At 35.3% G+C, this 12,345-nt stretch overlaps 1 protein-coding gene across 1 annotated transcript in view; it reads left to right on the top strand.

Moving 5' to 3' along the window:
* LOC145682543 (protein prune homolog 2-like) overlaps nt 1-8,721 on the top strand; it is a 244,463-nt gene extending 235,742 nt beyond the window's left edge. Inside the window, exons 4-5 of the mRNA XM_081754067.1 lie at nt 3,877-3,989; nt 8,462-8,721. Of these exons, the coding sequence (XP_081610193.1) occupies nt 3,877-3,880 (4 nt within the window). The 3' untranslated portion in view covers nt 3,881-3,989; nt 8,462-8,721. The remainder of the gene's footprint in view (nt 1-3,876; nt 3,990-8,461) is intronic.
* Nucleotides 8,722-12,345: the final 3,624 nt, after the last annotated feature.

Here is a 12,345-nt window from a genome sequence, read left to right as displayed (position 1 = left end):
GCCAACTGCACACTTAGGCCTACCTGGAATATTTCTGTCTCTTTACCGAGGGTTCACACGATTGCAATATGGGTAGAAAATATTACTAATAAGGCAGCAGTTGAATTTTTTATAATACTTTTTACTATATGAACAATCATCTTTCGAAGTTTGAACGTACATTTGCTGGTCTGTCAATTTAGATATCGGGCCAGTGACGCAGCTAGGTTAGTTGTCGCCCGGAGCAAGAGCTCGCCTTAGCGTCCACTCTGACCAACCAAACCAAAACGCTCCCTGATTATACCTGATATTGGCATCACACAGTAATTCTCCCATTCCATTTTTCTTCAAGTGGTAAAGCTTGATTTCAAAGTTGCAGTACATAATTTCATTTTTAGAACAGGATAGAACACGAAGCTAATTATTTGATTGCCAAATAATATAAGAGTTGCATACTTAACATATTCTTATAGTCTTATCATAATGACTGCAAATCACAATGTTTTTGGAATTATATCGGGATGTGCATAAGTGTAGAATGAATCAACAGTCTCTTGCTTTAGAATAGAATATTTAAATATGACTAGGGATGGGCAAGAGTCCAGCTAAAACTAGACTCAAATTCGAGCCGAGTTTCGAGTCGAGTACAAGGTAATTTTCTCGAGTCGAGTTCCGGGCCGAGTTTCGCGTCAAGTCGAGTTTGATAAATGGCTCGCTCGCTTAGCTCGTTTTGAACTCATGACCTGATTAGACTTGAAAGCGAAAGCCAAGGGAAATATAAGCAGTAATGTGGAATATTTTTAGTGTTGCTCACAAGAGGGGACACTGATCGAGTGCTCGCATCTCGTCTCGTCTCGATAACGAGACGGTAGATTTGTAGCGAGACAGCCTCAAATGTCGTGAGAGCCAATCTAAATGAGTATACCCTGTAGTTCATACCATCGAAGCTGAGATTTTGACGGTCGAATTTTTGAACCTAAGAAGCCCAATCCGGGTAGTGATGTCAACCGGCTCAGCTAGATTCAACTGAGAGAACAGCTCGAGCAGGCCCGATTAGGACAAAACATGGGTTCGGCTCAATTGACCCTCGACATTCATCTTTAGGGGCACAGAAAAACGTAGGTCCTTTTTCACAAAATGATCTCCTCATATTATCATTATCATTTCAATTATTATTATTTATGAATATTGTTTACATTTTATCGGTACTTATAGCCACCTACCCTTCCCAATAGTTATAAATTGCTCTTATTTGTAATGGGAAAAAGAATTTAAGCCATCGTTTGCCCCTGAGGATGAGTGTCCTAATCACGCTCGAAATATTGGAGAAAAGATAGGCGAGGAACATTCTTAGGGGAGTAATTTGTGGTATTCCATATGCTTAAGAAGTAGTTGTAATTATTTATCTTTAATGTGCGGGAATGCTTCGGAACTTATATGACAGAGACTTATAATTTTCAGTATAGTATGAATACTTTGCTCATGTAGCATAAACTATGTGAGAAAAAACTACAAGAGTTAGGCAACCACAACGAAAATGATAAAATGGCCCTAAAGGTGAGAATGTGGGACAGTACTACGATGAATGTATGAAATATGCCACTATGTCTTTTAACAAATTATTATAACTGTTTCCCTTTTCTGTTTTAATTTATTTTTCTCCCTTGCTAGCTGGGATTTCATGGCTTTATAGGCTATATAGATATAAGCTTTAAATACTATACATTCAAATAACAGTACAAGATAACGAATGATACATTCTGTACTAACAGCATACTTGCTTGACACACAAAATAATCTTTAACCTTGATATTTTAGAGAAAAGATCTACTTGGAAATACGATAGTCTTCTGTATTATAGAAGAGATGATAGTGTAATAATAACCTAAGCTGTTTTAGAAAATTTAACCTTAGCATTTTGACAGCATTTGAAAGTTTAGTATATACAGAGGTTGTTCAGTCTACATTGGCCAATTTAGACACTTAAAAATTTAGAAGAATCCATGGCGCCAGGTCCGTAAGTGCTCGATGTGTTTCCCTTGGTTTCTAACAATAGCCCCACAGCGTAGTTTCCTCTGTAATAGACTACTATGAAGAACTGGAAGGGGAATCTTGTCCAATTCCCTTTGTCCCATGACAGCTTTCCAAACTCCTTCCACAGTTGTCACACGCCGTTTTCCCAGAGCCCGCTTCAGCAATCCAAAACCACAATAGTCCATAAGACTTGCATCTGGAGATTTAACAGGTACGTCATTGAAAGGCATCACCTGTATACCGCCTGCCTCCTCCATCTCCTTGTAGGATGCGAGACATGATCGTGAGGTATGTGATGAGGCCTTATCGATGTGAATGCGTACCGGATTGGCGTCATTTCCGTACATTGTTGGAGTCTCATGTTCGTAGATCGGCCACATGATCTGCTCCTGAAAATACTGCGAATTTATTTTGCAGTTCTTTGCCACCCTACGAATCTTCAGTTTATCTCGATAACAGTACCCGGTAACGACCATGAACCATTTTGGGAAAGATTCTTTACAAACACTGACCCACCTTCTGAAGTTCTTGGCGCCTTTCTCTCGGTACATGATGGCTCTCGGTTTGCCGCAGTCGGAAAGGTAAATCCATGCTTCATGGAGCGTTACGACATACATCCGCCTTTGTTTTACCAGATGACGTTCGTACAGCTTCTGGGCGTTACACTTCCGTTCCTTTTAATGGGCATCCGTGAGAAGATGGCCGTGAGCTTTTATGACTTTTTCCAGCTTGAGTTGATGGCGTAACATCCGTCTCACTGTCCCGAAAGACACGTCAATACGATTAGTCATACACCTTTGTGTTGGCAGATTTTCGTGTATTGCCATTTTGCGAAGATTCCTCTGCATGGTGGAGGTAGCCTTGGTGCATTCCCGCTTCCTAGGCAACTTTGTTGGTGGTCCAAATGGTGGAGTTTCGTTGCTTTTGTACTTTTTAATAACATTTTTATTCCACTTAAACTGATGTTGCAACCATTCTTCTTGTACTGTTTTCTAATGACAGAAACACTAATAAAGTAAGCGTCATAAAGAGCCGCAACATAGCCTTCCCAAAACCGGTTTAGTTTGGGCGGCATTTTGGTCACAGAGCGGAAACCCACACACTTGGAAGCAAATTTAACACAACACTCACAACAATAGTCCTGTTTTGTGTGTTATTGTCGTCCGCGCAAAAAAAAAAAAAAAAAAAAAAAAAAAAAAAAAAAAAAAAAAAACACCGTTCCCAGGAAGCCACTGCACAACACTGCAGGACGCCACGAGCCAGGTTGGGTGAGTTCATTCTGCCCAGGAGGGGGAAAGAACGAAATCGACCAAACGTAGGCTAAACAACTCTGTATGCTAATTTTATTCCTATATAATAGTTTCTGAGCTTCTTAGCCTGAAGTAGTGTAAATGAGAATAATCTTTTGTGATATTAGTATTGCATTATGAAAGTCAGAATTTAATGGAAAATTGCATTTATTCATACGAATAAATGAGATTTTGGGAATCTACATATATATCTGACAGAAAGAGAAAGCGATACACAGTAATGGGAATGTACTTAGCCGTTGATGGGAAAGCAAATGTTCTAGATATAAAAGGGAAATGGTAGCATTAATCTTAGTGTTTCCTTTTGTATCGTAGATACTTTTGTTGAATGGCAGATATTACCCCATCAAATTATTCTATATTATTAATTTGAAGTATAGATCTGGTTAATTCTACTCGTATATATGGATTTGGTTCTATATAAATATTTTTACTAGGCACTAGATCAATTCTCCAGGAACTAATGTTATAAGAAATATACTATTAAAACATGAGTAAATTATTTACTTTTATATTTATTAATTCTGCACTTAGTTGCACTCCATATTTTTAGGTAGTGACGTGGGTTTTATCCACTGACAAACAGCCAACAATTATTGTTCTTCCTCAGTACCTCCTGGAGAAGGATAAGTCTGGTTACGAAACTATAATAGAGCATCTAACAATGTAAGTATCAATTCGCTTTCACAAGATCATGCTCAATTGCTGAAATATTACATGTTGATATGTTACGTAGTCTTATTTAAATGAATAACCACTCAGAACTAGTGACGACCTCAGAGGGGGAAGCGGAGCTCTCTCGGAAGTTAACCCTACTCCCCGAACGTGATGTGTTTTAATGTAAATCAAATAATATAAAACTATCCTTCTTGGGAAAAAAAAAGCTCGGTAAATAAAAAGCTTTCCTGTTCAGTTAAATTCTTTACTAATAGTAATTAGTACTACAGTTTAATTCTTTACTAATAGTAATTAGTAGTACAGTTAAATTCTTTACTAATAGTAATTTGAACATAGAACCATAACTTCATGGGTACAGAAAAGAACAGAAAAATACGCAAACATATCCTTGACAGACATTTTGAAATTTAGTTCCTAATGATTCGTTTCTGTTGTTCTTTATTTGCTATCTTCATTCATAGTTATCAATCCAGGCACTTTGCTAGCTAGATACCGTTCATGATATTCTAATTCTTGTGTGTACGTCCCAGAAACTAGCAGCATCGCTCAGAGCCTGTGATGACTATTTATATTGCATATTTGAACACCTTGTAACAGCGTATTGCAAGTAACTTTAATTCATAATTTCATATGAATGAAGTTAGAAAAGAACAGCTTACAGAAAAGATTAACGTTAGTTAAATATAGCTTATTTCGAAATTGTAATTCTGCATTTCATTTTGAGCATAAGAAAAGCTGAACCCCTTTATAAAGTAATCTTGCATAACCTTAATATAGAGTTCCCATTGCGAAGTCTTTGGGAGGGAGACTACATTACTCTAGCAACACATCGGTAGGCATAACGCAGGCCAATGGTCCACAGAGTTGGAATTATAAAAAAAAAAAAAATACAATTTAAAAAATACGTCAACTCAAGATAGTTTAAAGCATATGTTGGCCACCAACAATTTAAAGTAATTCTTAAAAAAAGTGAATTATTTTATTACTAAATCACGTTGCTCTACATGCGCGATGATGAGATTCACCTATAATAGTGTTGCTACCACAACATTGTTGCCAAAATGTGTTATAATAATTTTAGGAGGTGTTTTTCTGAATACATAAAATATATAGTCTTTACAGCTGGCAACGCTGCAAAACAACATGCAGTACTTGTCCCACCTGATAAAGATTGGTGAGTACTAAACATCTACACCTTTAATTACCACAATTATTATTATTATTATTTTTGTTTTTTTTTTTAGCTTCTCAGAATTGATTATCCGCAATTTGTAAATTTCTTTCATGTCTCTTCCTGTTATTTAAATAATTACTCAATTCAATGTTACGAATTGTTGTCATTGGTTTTCTCCTTAAAATATTTGCATGGGCAATGCTAAATTTTGTTACAATAATCAGGTTTTGCTTCAAAAGATATGGACAATCAAAGTTTCGGTTGCCTAACTTTCTAGTAACTGCTCGAATCCGATAGTGAACCTAGATTTCATAAGTAATTAATCTTAACACTAGTTAAGCCATAATTTATGAACAACGAATATAAACATAATACCATATGCTTATTAAAGTTCCTTACTTACTCAAAGTAAATAACGCCTTTTTATTTATGCAGCTATATACGTTTCGGCAAATGGTTATAGCCATCTTCAGCACGAATCGTTTTAGAGAACTACTATTACTTAACGAACTAAATCACTGTTGTCTATTTTCTGTTTACGGATATTCTCTGTATCCGTAACTTCTGTATTTCTAATGGTCTTTTAATTAAATTTTTCTTGTACTTTGACTTTTCTGTCTTTGCTCTACACTTTCCTTGTACATCTAGCGGTTTGTAATGAATAGCCTTGCTTTCGAAATCCTCACCGTGTTTTATTTAATTTCATTGATAAACATAATTTGGTCAAAAAAAGCGGACAGAATTTAACTTTTAAAACGATTGCTTCAATTCTATTCCTTTCACAAAAAAACATGTTCTAACAATTTTTTTTCTTTCCGTCTTTCTCTGTTTTTTTTAATCTACCTTTTTGTTTTTTCATCTGCACATTAAAAATTTTTAATCTCATTGAAATTTTAGGTTCGTAAAACGATTGCTAGATTGATATCTATTCCTTAATTATTCCTTACTACATTATAATCTAAGTTTCCAGTTATCAGATACACAAATTTACAAATTTAAGTTCTAGTTCCTATTGATTACTCTGCTCCGTGCGTAATATGAACGTACTGAGACATAAGACAATCCACTTTTGGTTGAAAATTCTGCATTTTCTCTTTATTCAAACTCCTTTTTTCCTATTTAAGAATTCTCAGACTATCTTCGCATCATTGGAATTTCCAAATCCTTACTAAGTAGCGATGAAACTATTGAAGATCTACCAAAAACTTTGTCTATTGAGCATTCGTCTAATTGTATCCTAATTAAAAAGTAAATTTTGTAAAGTTAAAATAATTCACTTCAGTAATTTAAGTATTTTAATTCAAATTACCATTTATTAGTAAAAATATTATAACTCAAATGTTCAATAAGTATTAATTCCTGCTATAATCTTAGATCTTTTTTCTGTTAATGTCATCCCATCCTCTGTCTAGATTATTCTTATCTTAAGTTAAGATTGAGTTTTTTGTAATTGTATAACCAGTGTTCTGCAAATGTCTTAAGAAATATGTTCCTCCTCTCTTGTATCTCTGAGAGGTTCTTTGACCCCAGTTGAAATGTTTTTCTTAACAGCACCCATGTAACATGGTCACGTGGAAGTTGGTTTCATAAATACCTGAAGACAAAATTTATCTGTACAAGAATTTCTAATGTACACAATGAGTTTTCTATATTATAGTTTTCAAACCAGATGTTAATCTTGTTTTATTTGCTATTATCCAAAGCTTTTGTTATATTCCCCATTATAAAGTTAAGATCACCTTTTTTCTTCCTTTCGACATATTTGGATATTCCTTATATTCCTAATAATATTTCTATGCCTGATCTTTTCAGTTTTCATACTACTTTTGCTGTATCCATTCTTGATTCCCAATTCAAAAATTAGTTTACAATGTTTACCTAAATCTTGGTTTTCGAAGATTTTATCTAAATGTTTTTTTGAAAATATATATTTCCAAATGTTAGATTTGATTAGATAACAATATGCCGATTTTGATGTACAAAACAATTACATACTACTGATTGTCTGTAAATAGTGGTGTAGATCTTGTTCGTTCTATAACGTTTAAGTTCAGAAAATGTAAAGCTTTACTTGATTATTTTTCGAGAATAAACTTTAACAAATTGCAAATCTTATTGAATTCCATGAATAACTCATCGAAATCATTCTCCTCTTCGAAAATCAAAATTCCATAATCTAGGTATCTGTAGCATCTGAGAAATTTTGATCTCGTAAAATTGTGGATGCAAAATGGTACGTAACTATAAGCTAAAAGAGAAGACAACAGATTTCTCATATAGAGCTCCCTCGTGGCTAAGCTGTCACCGTACGTGTCCTTGGCGTGGGAGACTCAGGTTCGATTCCTGGTGGGGGCACATGTGGTTCGGATCCCATGTTAAGTTGTAGGTCTACGTATCATATAGCCTCGCTGCTAAAAGGGATGCTAAACTTAAAGCAAATCAAACTGATTTCCCGTACCCTAATTTCCTCCCAAGATTATAGACCTAAGTGGAATCGTATTCTTATGCGCTTTTAGTACCTGAAATGTAACGGGAAGGAGTGTCAACTTTCAAATGTTTTGGAGTTTCATTATCTATTTGTTAAGGTATCTGATAACGTATTGATTGTGAACAATTGGACGAAGTGTTAAGAAATTGTTGTAACAAAAGAAAGGCGTTTCTATGAATATAAATAATGTGTAATTGAGTTGTTGCCTAAAGTTATTTGTATGTTCAAGAGAAGTAAGGAGTGGCTATAATATTTTAGGTTGAAGAGCCAAGTGTGGCTTCTGATATTTTAAGGTGTATGGTAAAACAGGTGTGGCTTATGTTATTGGTCTAGTTTTTGGGATACACTTTGTATAAGTCAATTAAAGTTTGACTGTAAAAAACAAGTGGTATAATCATTCATGGATAGATTTGGAAAGTTAATTAAAAATAAATAAATTGAGCTTGTAAAAAATTTAACATTAGCTAACAGTATTAGCGACGAATATTCCAACAGTTTGTTCACTTTCTATTAATTTAATTGAGTGAAATATTGCTATGTTTGCAATAATTACCGTTATTTAATTTTGGTGAAATCTTTTCCCTCTAAGTGTTCTTGCGTATAACTGTAAACGTGCTAACATCAGTTCTTCTGAAAGCTAACTTTTCAAACGATGTTTGTGAGTAAAAACTTCAGTAAGTATTTAATACGTATCCCATTGAATCAAGGAATATCATATGGTTTCCATAAACTAATTTCATCGTATAATCTTAATCCTTTTCAAAACAATATATATAAATTTATTTTCAATTCTTTCAGGTTTAGTCTTGCCGAAATGGAATCTGAAGTGGCAGGGGATTTTGGAGTAGTCTATTGCCACTGCGGTGATGAGCCATTACCTTCAACATTTAAGTTAAGAAAATTCTACAGAATGATATCAGCAGGCCTTCGAAAAAGTGTTACAAAAATATCCATTATTCATCCAACGCTTGGGATTCGTGCTCTGTTTCTCCTTAGTGAAATTGTCAAGTAAGTTCTTATGAATAATCGTCTCGCTTTTAGTTTTGATACCAGTAGGTTCCTTGCAGTGGCGCAATTACGCGGAATGTCCACCGTATCCGGACATTCTAAACTTTCGCAACTAAACATCACTTATACACTTTCTTAATAAGCTTTATTTATTTAGTAGAAAAATGATCGATGTAGCACAAGGATTTGATTTTACATTTCATATGTACTCTTTCTTTTCTTAATAATAAACAATCTAGAGTAGTTCTATTTTTTTAATACTATAGCTGCCAGTTACTTAACAATTATTTTTTGAGGGCCGGGATGGCTCAGTGGTAGAGCGTTCACCTGTGGTGCATGGGGTCTTTGGTTCGATCCCAACTCGCGCCAAGTGGACTTTCTGGTGGACAAACATCGTGTGCGTGGTTTCCTCGGGGTTTTCCCATTTCCTCCCGCTTTACTCATTCCACCAAATCATTCGTTTCTCATCATCACCGTCTCTTTTAGCCTACCCGGCATATCCATGTGGCATAAAATTGAAATATTTCATTTCATTTCTAACAATTATTTATCGCCTTTTCGAGTATAAAATTACATGTTAGATACTACATAGACATGTTGTAGTTTTGGGCCCCGTCCCTAAGCATTGGATCCCTCCACACACACACACAAAACAAATGGTGTGCGCCTAGTTCCTTGTAGAATTAATTGAAGCATTATATGCCAACTGTAGACTACACCACTATTCCAGTGAAATATTTTTGTTTTAATTATTGCCTATTGGCTTGGTTTGGAATAGTCAGCGAAGAATGGTAGTTTGAAATATTATTCCAAATAAGGTTTCCTTCGCAACCAGTGTCTATTTTTAAAACTCACTTCACTATGCAACCAAGAGGAAGTGATTCTTTTCATCTCTCTGTCTTCAATGGCGTCACAAGAAGCTGGACTCTTTGGAATTTTCTTGATGGTTTTCGGCTTTTTCCACGCTAAAGAGAGATTTTACAAAAAAAAAAAAAAAATCTAAATATGAAAGTGCTGTCTAATCAAAAACAAAGTGCAGTGTCTGTTGGTGTAGATAAAACGTGTTTATTACATTAATTTGCTATACTTTACAAACGTTTTAAGTTCTCCTCGTTCGCCTTTGCACAGAGCACACAAACACACATGCACCAAAGTGTGTAATTAGGAGAAGAGAGCGGTGCTGAGTGGTTACAGTGCAAAGAAGCTAAATGAATTATCAGTACGTCACTCCTTTATATAATTAATTTTGTCGGTAAAAATAAATATATCTTGACTAGGACTACATGGAAAAGAAAGAGTGAAAGCCTAAGTATTTTGCGTGAGATTCTTCAAACGGCAAGGTGCTAATTTGCATTTTTATCATTATTTCCGTTCGCGAAACAGGAGGTTTTGAATTTGCTTCGTTCGCGAATGGCAAGTAAAATATTTAAGGGCAAAAGTTTATTCTTAGAAATGCTAGTAATAATTGAGATATTTCTTCGAGCAGAAAATGTTTAATGTATATGTGTATTAAATTGGTGATATGATTGAAGTTTTACATCGATTGTTCATATGTGTATAAAAAAAAATAATTAAAAATGTTCATATTTATCAAATTTAATAAGAGTAAAACTTCGTTCTTCCGATAAGTATGCATATAAGTGATGATATTCTGTTTGCATCTTAGTTATAAGTTGTTCAGTTTCAGTACAGGTAAGTAACCACTTGGATAGATCAGTAGTTCAATGCCCAGCTGGAGTATTAATATGAAACATCAACCTTCATCACGTAGGATTGGTAAACAGACAAATCTTGGAATCTGGACTTTAAATCTCTGATCCATTAGTGCCGAAGGGATATATCAAATGATGGTGCTACGGAAACAGCGACTGAAAATCAAACCTATGCTCTCTGAAGCTTGTATTTTATTTATGCTCTGAAGTTTATACAACTGAATTAAAAAGCATTCAGAATTGATTCGTGAGACAGAATCACCAATTCTTCGAACGCTTATGCTTTTACAACAAGCCTTGTTACTCTATAAGTATTGCACAATTCCAATATCCTTTCATAAATTACTTTACACCGTAAAAGAGACTAAGCCGAACTGTGTCACTATTACATAAATGGATTGGACCCTCTCAGAGACAAAGACCACCTTTACGTTTGCACTACTTACCTTCGGCTTTTTCATATTGCCATTGTTACTATATTTAAAATGGGTGAAAATTGTGTTATGCACCCTCGTGCAGTGATGCTAGAGATAGATGCTAGTGATAGAATACGGAATTTTTCAAGTAGTCCTTCATACGGTTAGCTTCGCATCAACAACAAATGTAAAGGCTCTTATTTCACAGTTAGTAAACGTGTGGTTTTATTATATCTATATTAGTGAAGCGAGCGTTTTGGGAAAGATTATGCTACCCAACTTGTGTGTCTGTCCGTCCGTCTGTTCCAAGATCATTCTCGTATTACCTATTCTATGTTCATGAAACTTAGTGTGTTCCTTCTTTTCGCTTGCAAAAATGACCCTGTTTTTCTTACTAACATTCTGCCCCACACAAACACTGATAATAGAAATAGATCTACCAATTAATTCAGTAGGTATAATTCAGTATTTAGTAGGTAGTTACACAGAGTGAACGGAAAGAAACTCCCTATTTTTAATATTTTTCCTCCTAAAATCTAGTAAGTATATACTCAATGTTTTTCACCCATGTACTTTATTATATACCATTATCATTTCAAAAGTTACAACTCAATATGTGATCCACAATTTTCTTGACACTGTCTCAAACGAACAGGTACTTGTGCTACGACCTTTCTCAAGAATTCAACAGGAACACCACTTATGACCTCACTTACCTTATTCCCAAGTTTGCCAAGAGTTTACGGTTTTCTGCGCTACACTTCTTTCTTAGCCCATCCTCATAAAAAGAAATCGCATGAGGTGAGGACTGCATTTCGCCCTGGCCATTCTGTAGGACTTCAGCGACCTATTTCCCGTCCTGCCGGGGCGTTCATCAAGCTAATGTCTTACAGGCAAGGTGTAATGAGGCGGAGCTCTATTTTGCATAAATAACAGTACATGTGATTCGTGTTATTCAGGAATTGTAGGCCTTAAAAAATTATCTAATATTTCCTGATATCTTTTGGCAGTCATAGTGTCTCTTTACAGATCGGGTCCAATAATGCGGGAAGAAGTTATTCCACACCACTCTATCACTTTCGGCTTGCCCTGAATTTTTTAGTGGTCTCTTTGGGATTACCTTCTGCCCAATAATAGCTACTATGTCGATTAGTGAACCCCCCTACATGAAACAGAGCTTCATCACTCCACAGAATTTTTTCAAATAGATGTGGATGATCTTCATTCCATGCAGGTATCATTTCACAAAATTTAACACACCTGTCGCAATCATCTAGGTGCAACTTTTGGACATAATAACGCTTTTATGGTCTGTGCTGTAACACTTTGTGGGGAATTGCACGCACAGAATAGCGTGTAATGCCACTCTCTTTTGCAGCCTGCCTTGTTGATTTTGAAGGTTTTCGCTCGAACTTCTCCCTCACTTTATCCACCTTTCCCTCTGATACCGAAGTCGATGGTCTACCTGATCTCTTAATACCTACGACACTTCTGGTAGTCATTAATTTTCTGTGACGGTTTTTTAATTGTTTTTGCATCCAGAACA

Source organism: Thermobia domestica, chromosome 1 (genome assembly GCF_964235325.1).
Source record: "Thermobia domestica chromosome 1, izTheDome1.hap1.1, whole genome shotgun sequence".
Taxonomy (NCBI): Eukaryota; Metazoa; Arthropoda; class Insecta; order Zygentoma; family Lepismatidae; genus Thermobia; species Thermobia domestica.
The sequence above is the reverse complement of the archived record's forward strand: the minus strand, read 5'-3'. Positions and strand labels throughout refer to the sequence as shown.